This window comes from Bos javanicus, chromosome 22 (genome assembly GCF_032452875.1).
Source record: "Bos javanicus breed banteng chromosome 22, ARS-OSU_banteng_1.0, whole genome shotgun sequence".
Classification (NCBI taxonomy): Eukaryota; Metazoa; Chordata; class Mammalia; order Artiodactyla; family Bovidae; genus Bos; species Bos javanicus.
This window is the reverse complement of record NC_083889.1, coordinates 56,443,216-56,459,480: the sequence shown is the minus strand read 5'-3', so window position 1 is coordinate 56,459,480 and position 16,265 is coordinate 56,443,216. Positions and strand designations below refer to the sequence as shown.

Genomic DNA, 16,265 nt, shown 5'->3' with positions numbered 1-16,265 from the left:
CCCTGGCTCCAGCCGAGCTCTGACCTCTCAGAACCTGCTGCTGCGTAAGGGCCCAGGTGCTTGGGTCCAGCTCAGACGCCTGTGGGCCCACATCCAGGGAGGGCTGAGTTGGGTCAGGGTGTGTGTCCTGGTAACCCGGGCACCCACCCCACAGGCATCGTCTTCTCGCTGGCGGACCGCTCCAGCTCCTCCACCATCCGGATGGACGCCCTGGCCTTCCTGCAGGGGCTGCTGGGCACAGAGCCGGCCGAGGCCTTCCAGCCTCACCTGCCCACTCTCCTGCCACCGGTGATGGCCTGTGTGGCTGACCCTTTCTACAAGATAGCAGCCGAGGCCCTGCTGGTGCTCCAGGAGCTGGTGAGGGCGCTATGGCCACTGGACGGGCCTCGGAAGCTGGACCCCGAGCCCTACGTTGGAGAGATGTCCGCGGCCACCCTGGCCCGGCTTCGGGCCACCGACCTGGACCAGGAGGTGAAGGAGCGGGCCATCTCCTGCATGGGCCATCTTGTGGGCCACCTGGGCGACCGGCTCGGGGGCGACCTGGAGCCGTCGCTCTCGCTCCTCCTGGACCGCCTGCGGAACGAGATCACGCGGCTCTCGGCTGTCAAGGCACTGACGCTGGTGGCCATGTCCCCGCTGAAGATCAGCCTGCAGCCCATCCTGGCCGAGGCGCTGCCCATCCTGGCCTCCTTCCTGCGCAAGAACCAGCGGGCGCTGCGGCTGACCACGCTGGCGGCCCTGGCTGCCCTGGCCCAGAGCCAGGGCCCTGGTCTCCCGCCGTCCGCCGTGAGGGCTGTGCTGGCCGAGCTACCCGCCCTGGTCAGCGAGAGCGACATGCATGTGGCCCAGCTGGCCGTGGACTTCCTCGCTACCGTGACCCGCGCCCAGCCGGCCTCCATGGCCGAGGTCAGCGGCCCCGTGCTGGCCGAGCTGCTGCGGTTGCTGCGCTCGCCCCTGCTGCCGGCCGGGGTGCTGGCAGCCACTGAAGGCTTCCTGCAGGCCCTGGTGGGGACCCGGCCGCCGTGCGTGGACTACGCCAAGCTCATCGGCCTGCTCACGGCGCCTGTGTACGAGCAGGCAGCGGAAGGCGGGCCCGGCCTGCATAAGCAAGTGTTCCACTCGCTGGCCCGCTGCGTGGCGGCCCTCGCCGCAGCCTGTCCCCAGGAGGCAGCGGGCACGGCCAACCGCCTGGTCGGCGAGGCCAGGTCGCCCAGCTCGAGCCCTGGGGTAAAGGTCCTGGCGTTCCTGTCACTGGCCGAGGTGGGCCAGGTGGCCGGGCCAGGCCCACAGCGGGAGCTGAAGGCGGTGCTCCTGGAAGCCCTGGGCTCACCCAGTGAGGACGTGAGGGCGGCCGCCTCCTACGCGCTGGGCCGCGTGGGCGCGGGGAACCTGCCCGACTTCCTGCCCTTCCTGCTGGGGCAGATGGAGGCCGAGCCCCGGAGGCAGTACCTGCTGCTGCACTCGCTGCGGGAGGCCCTGGGGGCCGCCCAGCCCGACAGCCTGAAGCCCTACGCCGAGGACATCTGGGCCCTGCTGTTCCAGCGCTGCGAGGGCGCCGAGGAGGGCACCCGGGGGGTGGTGGCCGAGTGCATCGGGAAGCTCGTCCTCGTAAACCCTCCCTTCCTCCTGCCCCGGTTCCGGAAGCAGCTCGCTGCAGGTAGGGCCCGGGGATGGGCAAAGGCAGCCCAGATTGAAAGTGGGCAACGCGCCCGAGAGGTCCACACTGGGTGAGCTCGTTCAGGTGATGGGGGTCTGAGCATCACGGTGTTGGTAAGATTCAATGCAGAGGAGCCGTTAAAAAGTGTTTCCTGAGACTTGGGGGCCTTTTCCAGGGGGCCCTCTGGGATGGAGGGGACACAAGTCTTCACGTGTCCTTCCAACAAGTAAACTCAGGATGCCACTGGGCGTTGTCAGCGGCCACATGCCCCAGGCAAAGGTTAGTAAAGGCGGTTCTCTGAGGGGCCAGAAATGGCAGGCCACAGAATGCAGCTCGTTTCGGGGACCAAATGTAAACGTGGACTCGGAGGGGATGCCAGGCCCCGTGGCTTGGAGAGGGCCAGGGACGGGGTGAGGAGGGCAGGTCTCATGTCGTGGGGTCAGAGCGCATCAGGATGTTCTGCAGCTCAGGGAGGAAGAAGGGCAGGTGGACAGTGGGCTCTGGGGCAAGTCAAAGCCCCTGGGAATGAGAGGCCTCCGGGCCCAGAGCTGGTCTGCTGGTCTCCCTGTGGTCAGCGGTGGGTTAGTTGCCATAATGCAGGCAGAGTGCTTGGTCTGGTGGGTGGCACCTAATTCGTACTGTTAGCATCTGCTGTCATTGCTGTGTTAGTGGTTCCAGTTGGGCCCTTACTGGGTGGCTGGTGTTGAAGCCGCAGCTCTGGCCCTCACTGCTGTGTGGACAGGACGCCTGTGTTGAGAGTATCACCTGTTACACCCATAGGGATCTTCACAAGAAACCTTGGGAGGCGAGGTTCTTGGCCTGAGAGGCAGTTTTTTTCCCTTTTTTTAAAAAAAAAATTGTATTTATTTTCGGTTGTGCTGGGTCTTTGTTGGAGTGCCCGGGCTTCCTCTAGTTGCGGTGAGGTGGGGCTGCCCCTGGTGTGGTGCTTATCATTGTGGGGGCTTCTCTTGTTGCAGAGCACTGGCTCAGGAGTTGTGGCACTTGGGCTTAGTTGCTTCTCAGCACGCAGGATCTTCCTGGACCAGGGATTGAACCCACGTCCCCTGCATTGCACGGTGGATTCTTAACCACTGGGCCACCAGGGAAGTCTGAGCCCTGCCTTTTCATAGCTCAGGTTTGCATGGGCCTTGCACCCACTGCTGAACCAGCTAACTGGCCACATTTCCTTTTTTACCACCAGCTATGGGACGCTTCGAGCCAGAGCAGCTGCCTGGTACCAGCAAGTTCATGGGACTTCCTCTCTCTGCACGCCCCTCACTGTGGTCTCCATCTCACTTTGTCCTTGGCCTCATTTTTCTTAATTCACTTAATCCTACTCTACATGTATTATCTTCACCAGCCACCCTGAATCTTCTTAGGAGCTAGTCAGGGTGGAAAGAGGAAAGAGGAAAAAAAGCTGCAAGTCTGAAGTCCGTAACTCACTCCCTCATACCCAAGCATCAACTTGTAAACTTTGTCCTGAGTCTTGAACTAAAGTCTGTGGGTGGAAACAGCCTTAACCCATTCAGTGCTATGGGCTAGGGGGGTGGAAAGTAGAGAGGGGAGAGAGAGATGGCCAATTAATTTCCTCCACCCTGATGGGAAGTGTATTTCCTCCCCTTTCTGCAGCTTCTTTACCCGGAAAGCAAGCAGAAAAGCAAAATTAAGTGATTTTAGCCTGTCTGAAGCACAACTGCTCTCTCCTTGGAGAATGCAGGTTGCAGGGGGGCCCAGAGACAGCTCAGAAGCAGCTGGTGAATTCTGGACTTGCTGGGTGACCTTAGATCTGATTTTAACCTTTCTGGTCTCTTTTTCCGCATCTGTAAAGTGGAGATTAACAATAATTTTTGAAATTATTTTAACTAACATTATTATCAACCAGTGACTAGGATTAAGCCAAAGGATTAATTGAGATAATATGTCTAAAAAATATCTGAAAAATAGAACGCAGCTCCAAGGCCTGAGCAGAGGTCTTTTTTCGGGTTGAGCCCCATCTTGGGTTCTTATTCTCTGTTCGTGTCCTTGGGGTGGGTGCTTGAGAACCAGCAGTTGTACTGTCTCAGCTGCAGCTGGAATTTAGGAGCGATTGTGGGCTGCCAAGGAAAGTGGTAATTGACTTCCTCAAAGATGGATGTGTAGGCTTGCACGGGAAGAGGTTCCGATCCCGTCTCCCACGGAGGCGAGGGGAAGCTTGGCGTCCCCCAGCCCGGGGGTGTCCAGGACCTGCCGTGCCCCTGCCAATGCCACCCCTCCCGTCCTGCAGGTCGGCCACACACCCGCTGCACCGTCATTACAGCAGTTAAGTACCTCATCTCCGATCAGCCCCACCCCATCGATCCCCTCCTGAAGACCTTCATTGGTGAGCACCCCCTCCCCTCTGCCCACTTCGGTCCTCTCCACCCTGTTCTTGGTCTTGATTTTTCTTCCTTTTTAAAAAAATTTTTATTGGAGTGTAACATTACAATGTTGTGTTACTTTAGGGTGTACAGCAAAGTGAATCAGTTATACATATACATAAATCCACTCTTTTTTCTTAGATTTTTTTCCATATAGGTCATTACAGAGTATTGAGTAAAGTTCCCTGTGCTATACAGCAGGTTCTTAATAGTTATCTATTTTATATATGTTGCTAAGTCACTTCAGTCGTGTCCGATTCTGTGCGACCCCATAGACGGCAGCCCACCAGACTCCCCTGTCCCTGGGATCCTCCAGGCAAGAATACTGGAGTGGGGTGCCATTGCCTTCTCCGATTTTATATATAGTCGTGTGTATATGTCAATCTCAGTCTCCCAGTTTATCCCTCTCCCCCTTCCTTCTTGGTAACCACGTTTGTTTTCAACATCTGTAAGCCTGTTTCTGTTTTGTAAATAAGTTTATCTGTATCACTTTTAAAAACTAGATTCCACATGAGCAATATTGTATTTGTCCTTATCTGACTTACGTCACTCAGTATGACAATATCTTGGTCCGTCCATGTTGCTGCCAGTGGCATTATTTCATCCTTTTTTTGTGGCTAAGTAATAGCCCATTATGGGCTTCCCAGGGGGCACTAGTGGTAAAGAACCCACCTGCCAGTGCGAGTTAGATGTAAGTGACACAGGTTTGATTCCTGGGTGGGGAAGATCCCCTGGAGGAGGGCATGACAACCCACCCCAGTATTCTTGCCTGGAGAATCCATGGACAGAGGAGCCTGGCAGTCTGCACTCCATGAGGTCGCACACGCATTTGATAGTCCAATATGTATGTGTACCACATCTTCTTTATCTACTCCTCTGTTGATGGACATGTTGGTTGATTCCATGTCTTGACTGTTGGAGATAGTGCTGGAGTGAACATGGGGATGAATGTATCTTTTCGAATTAAGAGTTTTCCGCAGTTACATGTCCAGGAGTGGGATTGCTGGATCACATGGTAGTAATAGTTCTGTTTTTAGTTTTTAAAGGAACCTCTATCCTGTGCTTCATAGTGGCTATACAATTCATATTCCCCCCAGCAGTGTAGGAGGGTCACTTTATTGCCACATCCTTTCTGGCATTTATTGTTTGTACATTTTTTGATGATGGCCATTCTGACCAGTGTTAGGTGATAGCTCATTGTCGTTTTGATTTGCATTTCTCTAATCATTAGTGACGTGGAGCATGTTTTGGCCATCTGTATGCCTTCCTTGAGGAATGTCTTTAGATCTTCTGCCTACTGAAATATCTTCTTCCCCATCAAATTTTTGCACACTACATTTTGCATGTATTGTGCTTTCTTGCCTGAATAAATGATTATTGACAGTTATGACAATAACAACTTTCTAATTTCAGCATTCCTTCCATATTTATTAGTTTGCATTTTATTCTCAGGAATAACTTTTTGTTTTCCCCCATTTTTTTATTCACTGATTTGTTCATATCATTATAGACTCAGGGATTTTTATTTCCTTCAGTGGATTATAATCTATTACTGTCTTTTATTTAGATTCTCAAGACTGTCTCACATTTAGCCAGTGGGAGACCTTCATGCTGGTTCCTATGTTCTGTTGACATGTTTCTATCATTCTTTTCACATATCCTTATCTTTTGCACAATAAGATGCTCCATACCCATCTTGAAGCTTTCCTGTCTCGTCCCTGGAATCAACCATTTCTCCAAGAAGCCCTGATTCCTTTTAGTGGAGGATGGTATTTATTATGTGTATTACACAGTAACCCCTGTGTACACGGGTTACCTCCTGTTCTCGTCCAGCACCACAGGGTTCATGCTTGCCTTCTCCTTTTCCATGTACCCTTCTGTTATGGGAGAATGCCAGCTTCTATTTTCCACAAGATATTTATTCACTTAATCCTGGAATACACAGAAGGTAGTCACAAGAATTGCTAACCCTTATCTGTGAAAAATCAGTATTCATTTATAATTCTTTCATCTTTAGCCTGAGGGGCATCTTGTCACAATACTTTGGAGTTACTTAGATGAGTTGTTCTCCTTCATAACCTGGGTACTTATATCATTTGAAATAGTTTTTTTTAAGGGACCCCTCTCATTCTTGATTTATTTATTGAATACATAAAACATGAACATAGTCTTTAAAAAGTCTAACCTACACAAAAAAGGTGTATGCTTAAAGAAATGCTGTGTGACTTTGTGTAAGTCTCTTTACCTCTCTGATCTTCAGGTGTCTTCATCTGAAATAACATCAAGGTAACATTTAGAGTCCTCACTCGCTGTTCTGCCATGTGCTTTTTAGACATTACCACATTTTTAAATCCTGAAACCAGTCCTGCAGTGTAGGTGCAGCTGTTACCCCCATTTTACAGATGAGGACATTGAGGTGGCTCAAGGTCCCACAGTAACCTCATGGTCAAGCATAGATTTAAACCCAGGCCACACTCAAGTCCACTTTCTTCTCTGGACTTTGTTGTGTAAAGCAGATGCTCAGAACACATCCATACCCGTCCAGCCAGGTCTGAGTGGCCCCTGTTAACCAGAGAAGCAAGGTGGGGTGGGGACAGCTGGGTGTTTGGCTGTGGCTGTGGCGCCCCTCACCCCAGCTTCTGGTCTCGCTGCCAGGAGAGTTCATGGAGAGCCTGCAGGACCCGGACTTGAACGTGCGCCGGGCCACCCTGGCTTTCTTCAACTCCGCCGTGCACAACAAGCCCTCGCTGGTCCGCGACCTGCTGGACGACATCCTGCCCTTCCTCTACCAGGAGACAAAGATCCGCCGTGACCTCATCCGAGAGGTGAAGCCGGGGGAGAACACAGCCAGGAGCCCTCAGGCCGGACTGCTGGGGCTGGGGAGAGGGTTAGGGTCAGGTTCATCAGAGCAAGCACTGGCCCACAGGGTCCACTCTGCTCCTCTATTTCCTGGCTGTGGATCCTGGCCGGGGCAGCCCCAATCCTCTCTTAGCCTCAGTTTCTCCAAACAGGCCAAAGGAAAGACATAATGGGGTCCACATTATAGAGTTGTTGAGACGATTTAATGAGCTAAATCTTGCAAGTGCTCAGAACTGCTCCTGGCACACAGTCAGCGCTTAAATGTGGGCAACTCTTGTGATCACTTGACATTCAGCAGGTGTTCAAGGGATACCAGACCTGCGCCTGGGCGCCAGGACTCAGCTGGCCCAGACACAAGCCACCAGTTTGCTAATGGCCTGCTGATTATTGAAATTACTTAGAGCCCACATGGTAAAGTTAGGATTTAAGAGGCACAGAGTTAAAGTGACTTAATAGACAAGTCCTTGCGTGATATAAAGAGGTCTGAACCACCTAGCATCTTGGAGAAAGATCCGATTCTGTTTAGAGATTAGGAAAGTTCCCCCAAAGGAGAAGGCATTTGAAGTGGGCTTTGAGGGCTGAGTAAGAATTTACCACTAAAAGCAAACCCTTGTGGTTTTAACAACGTCAAAGAGACCTGGATTTTTAATTCTGACTGAACCACTTACTAACTTGAGTTCGTCTCCTTGGGCAAGTTAACATTTCTGAGCCTTAGTTTCCTCATATATTAAACGGAGTTTATAGTAACACAGTCTTCCTGGGACTGTTGAGATGATTTGGTCAAGTGTCATCTTTCCAGCAGTCAGCACAGTGCCTGGCAGAGCATACCTGTTCACTGGATTATAATAATTGTTATTAGAATTACTGTTACTATTATTATTATCAAAAGGCATCGCAGGCTGAGCACAGGCGTGGAGACTGGGGAGTCTAAGGCATGATTTGGAGACAGGACACAGTACTGAATGAGAGAGGGAGGGGTGCACAGCGGGAGCCTGGGGAGGTGTCCCCGGGGTCACAGTCCCCAGCCCGTTTTCCTCCCACCCTCCTTCCTGCAGGTGGAGATGGGGCCCTTTAAGCACACGGTGGACGATGGGCTAGATGTGAGGAAGGCAGCCTTCGAGTGCATGTACTCACTGCTGGAGAGCTGCTTGGGCCAGCTGGACGTCTGCGAGTTCCTGAACCACGTGGAGGACGGCCTGAAGGACCACTACGACATCCGGGTAGGAGGAGCCCCCGCTGGACACTGCCCGTCTGTCCCCCACACCCGCCCCAGTCACCCCCTCAAAAGCAGTCGCTTTGTTCTGTTATCTTTTTGGCTGCACAGTATGGCATGTGGGATCTTAGTTCCCCAATCAGGGATCAGACCCATGCCCACCCCTGCACTGGAAGGCCAAGTCTTAACCACTGGGCCACCAGGGAAGTCCCCCGCTTTGTTCTTTTCCAGGAAGAAAAAGAACCCAGTTCGCACACCTTTGGTGGGAGTGGGCAAGGCCTTGGGAGGTTGGTTTGGCCAGAACTACAAAAATAATAGAACTTAGAGACGTTTCATGTTTTTATTTCTTGATTTATTTGTGGCTGTCCTGGGTCTTCGTTGCTTCACGAGCTTTTCTCTAGTTGCAGCGTGTGGAGGCTACTTTCTGGTTGCGGCGTGTGGCTTCCGTATTGTGGAGCACAGAGTGTAGGGTGCTCCCAGCTCTGGGGCTCCAGAATGCAGGCTCGGTGGTTGTGGCTCCCGGGCTTCCTTGCTGTGCGGCATGGGGAGTCTTCCCACACCAGGGAATGAGCCCGTGTCTCCTGCATATGCAGGTGGATTCTTTGCCACTGAACCACCAGGGAAGCCCTAGGCACATTTCAAAGTGTGGAATTCACTCTGTGAACTGACTCCGTGGACTTGACTCCTAAACATACGTTCCAAGAGTTTTAGACGAGAGGTGGTTCTCCACAGCACGCTGGCAGCCACCAAATGCCTGCTCATGGGGAACTGGCTCAGTGCACTGGGCGCCTCCCGTCACGGGTCCTGACACTGCTGCGGTGAGGTCTGTGGGCCGCCGTGGAAGGTGGCCCAGGCCCACTGTCAGATGGAGAGTGAGTTGTAGAAGTTTGGGCCGTTGTATTACCTGTCAGGGAGACAGGTTTCACCTTCTGTCCTCTTGGAGCTTTTTAATATATATACAATGAGCATGAATCCCTTTTATAATGAAAAACCAATGTAAAATAATCAAGTCGTTAATTGTGTTTGTTTAGACAATATAAAAGTGAATAAATGGACTGGTAATCACCTCAAAGTTCCACACACTTAAGAGCCAGTGTTGTCAATCTCAGTGTTTGCTGGGCAAACACACAAAACGTTCCTTAGCCAGCCAGTATTTGGTGAGTGCCAGCAGAGATCAGTGTGACGGGCAGGCCGGCTGCTACTTTGAGTTCTGGGGGTCGGGTCCAGACCTCTGCTCTCCCCAAGAGCCTGCTCCTTTCGGTCCTGGGCTATTTCACCAAGAACTGTCTTCCTTCCCGTGGTCAGATGCTAACCTTCATCATGCTCGCCCGACTGGCTACCCTGTGTCCTGTGCCCGTCCTGCAGAGGGTGGACCGGCTCATCGAGCCCCTCAGGGCCACCTGCACTGCCAAGGTAAGCCCCCTGCCCAGCCCTGTGTGTACCTGCCAGGTCCCCTGCAGATGGCTCATGGTTACCATTTACTAGGAATCTCCAGAGATACAGGTGGTCTGTGAAACACTTTATTCGGTCATTATCATTGTCTTATTCTTACCATTCTATACACAGGAGAAGAAAGGCTCAGAGAGGTTACTAAGGCTACGCAGTAACTTGCAGAGCTGGCATTCAAACCTAGCTCTTTATGACACATTTCCTGAGTGTCCGGCCTTGTGCAGGGTACCACCAGGCATGCGATACTGAACATCCTAATGGGGAAACTGAGTCAGACACTTAGGATTGCTAGCTAGTGGGCAGTTACCCTGGAGTGCCTCAGGGTCCGGGGAGGACCTGGGGCAGAAGGCGCACGGAAAGCTGTGCATTGAGAAGAGCCTGTCACACCCAGGGGGACCCAATAAATGCCTGCCAAATGCAAGAACTAATTTGGGTTTTGGAAGGGTTCAAATTAACCAAGAAAAGGGCAGAGCCATTTGAATCCAGCACTGCCCGCCAAGCTCTTAACCTCTACCAGGAAGAGCCTGAGTGTTGTCTGGGTTGAGTCACAGAGTGTCCTGAGCGCAGGCCAGGAGCCTGGACTTGATTCCATAAACAGTAGGGAAATTCCTGAGGTTCTCTGAATAGGCGGGCAAGGTGGGAATAAGGCAACGGAGGGCAAGCGAGCCAGCTTTGGGCTGCTAAGCAGGACGGGTTGCACTTGAGTGGGGGGAAGGGCTCAGCTAGCAGGCTGTCAGAACAAGCCATTCATCGAGTCCAGCGGTGCCAAGAGCCTCCTTTAAGCACCGTGAATGAAGCTAGGAGATGGGGCATGAGCTAGGCAACATGATAGGTGACCAGCTCATCGTTTCCACTTTAGGTCAAAGCTGGTTCCGTGAAACAGGAGTTTGAGAAGCAAGATGAACTGAAGCGCTCGGCCATGAGGGCAGTGGCCGCCCTGCTGACCATCCCGGAAGTGGGCAAGAGCCCCATCATGGCTGACTTCTCGTCCCAAATTCGATCCAACCCCGAGCTGGCTGCCCTCTTTGAAAGCATCCAGAAGGATTCCGTTTCGGCTCCCAGCACAGACTCCATGGAACTCAGCTAGCACCCACCCCCTGGGGACCCCGACACGCAAGGAGACCCACCAGAGTCAAAGCCAGAGCCTCACCCTCCTACCACCGCAGGCCTCTACTCCTGCCCTTTCTCCATCGCCTGCTCGGGGCTTCCAGCACCTTCTCCAGGGACCCCAACTCACAGGCTCTGTCAGAGCTGCCAACAGTTGGGCCCTTTAACTCAGGACAGTCATTCAGAGGGGGCGTGGTAGTCCTTCCAGGCCTCCCACGAAGATGGATGTGACTTCACACAGGTTAGCCTGGCTCCCTCCAGCCGGGGGTCCCTGCTCAGTGTTCAGTCTTTAGAAATACCCTCGTGCTCACAGGAGGCAGGGGGCCGGCCTTCCTCCCCGCCGCTGTCCCAGACGTCGTCACTCCCCCGCTCCCCTTTCTCTATTTCACCTGTTCTGATCTGCCAAAAGTAGTGCTTTGGCTGGGCATCTGAAAAACTCGAGATACCTCTATGAGCTCTTCACACTTTAGCATCCAAAATGCTTTACAGTTTTGCAAGGCCAGGTGGGTTGGGTAGGAAATAAGATGTAATTTTTTTTTCTAACCCCCAGACTCTTATGTAGCAAATCAGCAAACGTGTCACTGGGTGGTTTGTGAACCGTCCTCTTTACTTTTTAGTATCAAGGACACAGAAACAGTAAACGTCAGGCCAAAGAATTTTCTGCCATCCCAGGTCAATAAAGGACAGATCCTGAATCACCATTATTTTCTCTGCACAATTCCTCTCCTCAGTAGTTAAGACTGTCAGAATGCTTCCCAAGTCTTTCAGAGAAATGAAATGACCAATAATGTACTCAACAAATGTTTTGTCAGATTAGGTTTTGAACAGGACCCATCAATCTGAGACATCTATCTACTACTACTATGGGGTTTAAACCCAGTCCTGTGCCAGAGTGCCACATGCCCTGTCCCACGTGACCTATGCTGCTTAAACCGTGTGTTGGAAAAAAGGTTCATAAAAATTCATGAAACAGCTGAACCCTAGCTATTGTTACCTGAGATCTACGGCTGCAGTTGAAAGGGAAACCTGATTGTCCTCAGTCTTCCTAAGAACCACACAGGGTAACTTCTGTTCTAACTTTACAAAGTGAGGCTGAAAATGACTACCTGCTCCAAGTGCAAGGTCCTTCCATCTGGGTCTCAGAACCGACCCTGCTCTGAGCAGATCACAGGTCCTTTACAAACACCCCTTCCTAACAGAAGGTTCCAGAGAGCATGAACAGGCAGAAGACCAATCTGTGGCAAGCTGTCATACTGAAGACTTAAGAACCAAGGGGGAGATGCCAGATGGTTGGGTTTTATGCTTTTATTACCACAAACAAAATGTGCACACGAGCTGTCTATTCATTTTCCTCGCTGCGCAGTCTGGCATTGGGATTGGTGATTCTGATGGCCAGCTGGGCTGCTCTTTCCACAATGGCCTTGCGGTTCTTGGAGGAGACGTTGTGAGCAATCTCAGCACAGTAAGATCTGGGAGAGACAATCAGTACACAGTAAGGAGGCCTGCCTGGAAGGCACGCAGTGTTCCAGTGGGAGGGCGAGAGCTTTGGCTCCTTTGCTTTTAGAGCCACAGCACTAAAGGCAGGGGCTGCAGACTCACCTAATGCCATGGTAGTAGCAGCAAGCTCCTAAGTGTTCCCTGGTAGTGACTCCTCTCACTGAATCCTGCCAGCAGCCTTGTAACCCAGGCATCACCTCCATTTTACAGACAGGGAAACCAAGGCCCACCCAGGCCAGGATGGCTCAGCCCTCTGGGCCAACCTGCACAGCTCAAGGCAGTCTCAGGGAGCTTGGCCTTGCCAGTGAAAAGTTCAGGTAAACCTTCTGCAAAGCAACTAACAACCAAAATGCAACAGTCTGATTAAGCCAAGGGCTGCCCGCCCAGACCATAAGCATCATTTGCTACAGACAAAATTCAAGCTGAAAAGTAACAATGTCTAGACTCACTCAGTGAATGACAACACTGAACAATTCCTGAGCACTTGGCAGGTACTGGTCTATTCATTCCTTTGCAGCCACATCCCACCCCAGGTTGGCAACAAATTGGTCTCATGAGCACATTTCATCATGAGCACATTTCAGCAAGGAAATGCCATTAACAGTGGATTAAGACAAGACACTCTACACCCCTGGAGGAATTTCAGCAGACTCTAAAGGCAGCAGGCAGAGTTAAGAACTCTGCAGGAAAATAGCTTCACAGTAAGAGACAAACCAATCCAGACAGAGAACTGCTTTGTTTTAAAGTCTACTCATGCAATTATCTTAAAGGAGACTTAAGTTGTATCACACTTTCCATCTTTAAAAAAAAAACAACAAAACACTCAGGTCCTCATCCATGTGTATTTAATAAGCACGATCACAGTGATGTGTTCAGTTACTGCAATGATCAACTTAAGTTTCAGTTATTTAAAGATAAATGCCCAGAAATGGAATTTGTGAATTAGATGCAGAGTATTTCTGTGGCTATTGATAACAGACTGCCAAGGTACTATTTAAAACACACCTATCTTTATGGCAACTGGCAACATATGCACCACAATCTTTGCTACACAAAAGGGATTAAACCGAACCATTCTGTCACAGTTCTCTACCAACCTGCTAACTCCGTGCGCTCTGGGCATCCAACATTAATTCCTAAGCCCATCCTTTCCAAAATACTTCCAACATTTTAATGCCTAACTTCCTGACCTAGAGAATCTCAACGGTAAGTGAGAATACTGGTTGGTTGTTACTTGTGCCTGCAATTACTACAGGTAGGGGAAGAAAACACACTCTCCTCCGCTTAACCAAAACATACCGTTTCCCCCAATCCAGATCAAAACTGTCTAATCACCCCCCATGAAAAAGCTTTTCTCATCCCACTGCCCTAAGAAAACCATAGGTCATTTATACACAGTGCTCCCCAAGTGTCTACATTCCTCAGAACACGTGCTGTCCTCTGCCTGCGGGCTCTCCCCAAACGAGGCAGCAACTCCTCTACTCCTGTAGCCCTCTGAAGATTCCTGTGGCCACAGCACTAAGGATCCCTTGGGTCTGGGGTCTCTATTTCATCCCTGCCCCTTCCCCCACATAAGTAATATTCTGAAAACCACTGCCAGAGGATGCAGCAGTGCCAAGCAAAGCCATTACCTCTTTTCAGGTCCCAGGCCTCTACAATTTCAGGGCACCCCCCCCACTGCCCCCCAGCAAAGGAAACATTCTGGAGTCCCCAACAAGCATCCTCCAAGCTCCTGAGGACACAAGACTCCTCCAAATGCATTCTAGAAGGTCTAGAGTTGCCTGCCCAAACCGATCTCACAGGCTGGCTTCTGACACCTGAACCCAGAGGTGAGACCCAACTCACTTGTTGCACATCAGCAGCACCTCAAGCTCCTTGACGTTGTGGACCAGGAACTTCCGGAAGCCGCTGGGCAGCATGTGCTTGGTTTTCTTGTTGCTCCCATAACCGATGTTGGGCATCAAGATCTGGCCCTTGAATCTTCTGCGCACCCTGTTGTCAATGCCTCTGGGCTTCCGCCAGTTCCGCTGAAAGAAAACACATTGTTAGTGTCTGTGAAGACACCAACTCTGCCTTCAGGAGAAAAAAGAGGGCCAGATGAAAAGAAAATATGCCATCTAGTTGTCTTTGGGTAACAGGATTTCATAGGAGCTCCTACATTTGACCAGCATAAATACACACCTACATTCACACCCCTTCCAAGCAAAGAAAAAGCAGGCTACATATCCATGAACCGTGAGGGGCCTGTGTATTAAGATGAGGAGCCTGGCTTTCAACATCACACTCAGTACCTAAGTTTTCCCACCTATGCAGTAAATATAATCTCTCCCTCATATTGTCATCAAGCCACCTGAGATGTAACTAATATAAGCTTCTAGATACCTCAAAACAGGCCCATGCCCCGTGTCATTTAAATTCCAATTTACACATCAAGGGACTGAGTGGCGGTGAGGCAGGGACACCTGGGGTTCTAGAGAGCCCTGCCACCAGCCAGACCAGTCATCTAGCAAAACTCAGAAACCCAACAGCCTGTTTAGGAACCATCTATCTTCACCCAACACACACTTCCATCCTGGGCCACATACCTTGATTTTGACATATCGGTCTGATTGATGCCTAATGAACTTCTTGGTCCTCTTTTTGACGATCTTAGGCTTCACGAGGGGTCTGAGGGCGGCCATGATGCCTTCAAGAAAGAGGCAAGAGACCACGTCAAAGATGACTTCTTGGAAGGAGGCTTTCTCGCCCTGACCCGGGGGCTTGAACTCTTGTTGCAGAGTGTCTTCCAATCACCAGATACTGAGCAAACTGGGAATGGAATGGGTACCTCTGCCAGGCTTGCTTTCCCTCCCGACTCCGAAGCTGGCAGAATACAAGCCATTCTCCAGATGCGATCCTGGGAGGTTAGGGGGTCAGCCTGCTCAGTCAGAGCCAAGAGAGAATGCCGCCAAAAGGGGCATCCTCAAAGGTCAAGACGCAGTTTCACATTCCCAGAGATCCTGACCCGCTACCAGAATTTCGGTTAACTACACTATTCGGCTCGCAGCTCGGCTTTTTTTGGCGGTCCCGCCACAGCAGCAACTCCAGAGCCAGAAACAGGAGGAGGAGCGCCGAACAGTGCAAACAGACAAATACACGTGAGTAGACAGGGCTGAGCGAGGTGATCCGAGGACTCGAGCCAGGGCAATCAGGCCGCAACCCTCCCAGTCGCTCCACAGCCCCCTAGGACCCCCGCATAGTCTGGCCCCAACCAGCGCCCTGCGCCCCCAGGGCTCAAACAAGCTGTCCGCAACTCTGACTGACCCCAGGCGGCCTCCGTTGGAGCACAAGCGGCCCTGGGAAGCGAACCTCCATCACCCGCCGGGCCGCTTCGCTCGGAACTTGTACGCACTCCAGCCAACCAAGAAGGGCAATGCCCACCCAAACGACTGCTGGGAAGGACGAGCTTTCCCGACAGGCGGCGAAGGGGCCAGAGGCAGGCCGCAGAGACGCGGATGGCCAACGATTAACACTCACCGAGTCAGAGATGGCTGCCACCTCCGTAGGCAGCGCCGGGGAAGAGAGAGGACGGTGCCGCGCAGGGGCCGATGGGACGTCACTTCGCATCCTGACGGAGAAAAGGCAAGCACTTCCGGCGTTTAGCCCTTCAAAGATACTAAAGACACGTCAGAGAAATAATACTGAAAAAAAGCCGAGGCTGCCTGTGTTTTCCTAGTTATTAGTATCTAGGAGTAGCACTAAAAATTTTCATGCCTTCAGTTGGGACCGCATAAAAATTTGAAATTCTTTTTGGAACTTCCAAGACCTGGTGAGGCGGCATTCACTTCCGCCAGGAATTGAAGCCGTCCCTCCGGAGGATAATCCAATTTTCAGATTATTTCCGCCCGCGTTTCTTTCCGAAGTGCGCCTCCTTGTGGCCAGGAGAGAGCAAAACATAGACTTCCTAATAATTCTCTCACGTAGACTGTTAAAACACTCATTCGGTGGGTTGCGCGCGGGCGCGCGCGCGCGCACACACACACACACACACACACACACACACACACTTCTAACCATTAGGCTAGACTAGATGGTCTGGTTATTCATT

General features: G+C 51.6%; 2 protein-coding genes and 1 non-coding gene across 3 annotated transcripts in view; 1 reads left to right on the top strand and 2 right to left on the bottom strand.

Moving 5' to 3' along the window:
* The window catches only part of CAND2 (cullin associated and neddylation dissociated 2 (putative)), a 28,402-nt gene extending 17,026 nt beyond the window's left edge, over positions 1-11,376 (top strand). Inside the window, exons 10-15 of the mRNA XM_061397152.1 lie at positions 155-1,657; positions 3,921-4,016; positions 6,709-6,878; positions 7,968-8,132; positions 9,431-9,538; positions 10,434-11,376. Of these exons, the coding sequence (XP_061253136.1) occupies positions 155-1,657; positions 3,921-4,016; positions 6,709-6,878; positions 7,968-8,132; positions 9,431-9,538; positions 10,434-10,661 (2,270 nt within the window). The 3' untranslated portion in view covers positions 10,662-11,376. The remainder of the gene's footprint in view (positions 1-154; positions 1,658-3,920; positions 4,017-6,708; positions 6,879-7,967; positions 8,133-9,430; positions 9,539-10,433) is intronic.
* Positions 11,377-11,971: 595 nt separating this feature from the next.
* Positions 11,972-15,802, bottom strand: LOC133235540 (large ribosomal subunit protein eL32). Its single transcript, XM_061397158.1, has 4 exons — positions 15,695-15,802; positions 14,764-14,864; positions 14,024-14,205; positions 11,972-12,150 (listed from the first exon to the last, which is right to left on the bottom strand). Exons 2-4 carry the CDS (start codon positions 14,857-14,859, stop codon positions 12,021-12,023), a joined length of 408 nt encoding a protein of 135 aa, XP_061253142.1. The 5' UTR covers positions 14,860-14,864; positions 15,695-15,802; the 3' UTR covers positions 11,972-12,020.
* On the bottom strand, positions 14,945-15,084 carry LOC133235819 (small nucleolar RNA SNORA7). Its single transcript, XR_009732681.1, has one exon. It is a non-coding gene; the product is annotated as a small nucleolar RNA SNORA7 (small nucleolar RNA).
* Positions 15,803-16,265: the final 463 nt, after the last annotated feature.

Bases quoted from the DNA above. Each gene is read 5' to 3' on its own strand.
- LOC133235540 (XM_061397158.1), bottom strand. From the start codon at position 14,859: ATGGCCGCCCTCAGACCCCTCGTGAAGCCTAAGATCGTCAAAAAGAGG. The intron at 14,206-14,763 runs GTATGTGGCCCA...GTTTTCTTTCAG, and splicing joins ACCGATATGTCAAAATCAAG to CGGAACTGGCGGAAGCCCAG. The intron at 12,151-14,023 runs GTGAGTTGGGTC...TGTCTCTCCCAG, and splicing joins GTGCTGCTGATGTGCAACAA to ATCTTACTGTGCTGAGATTG.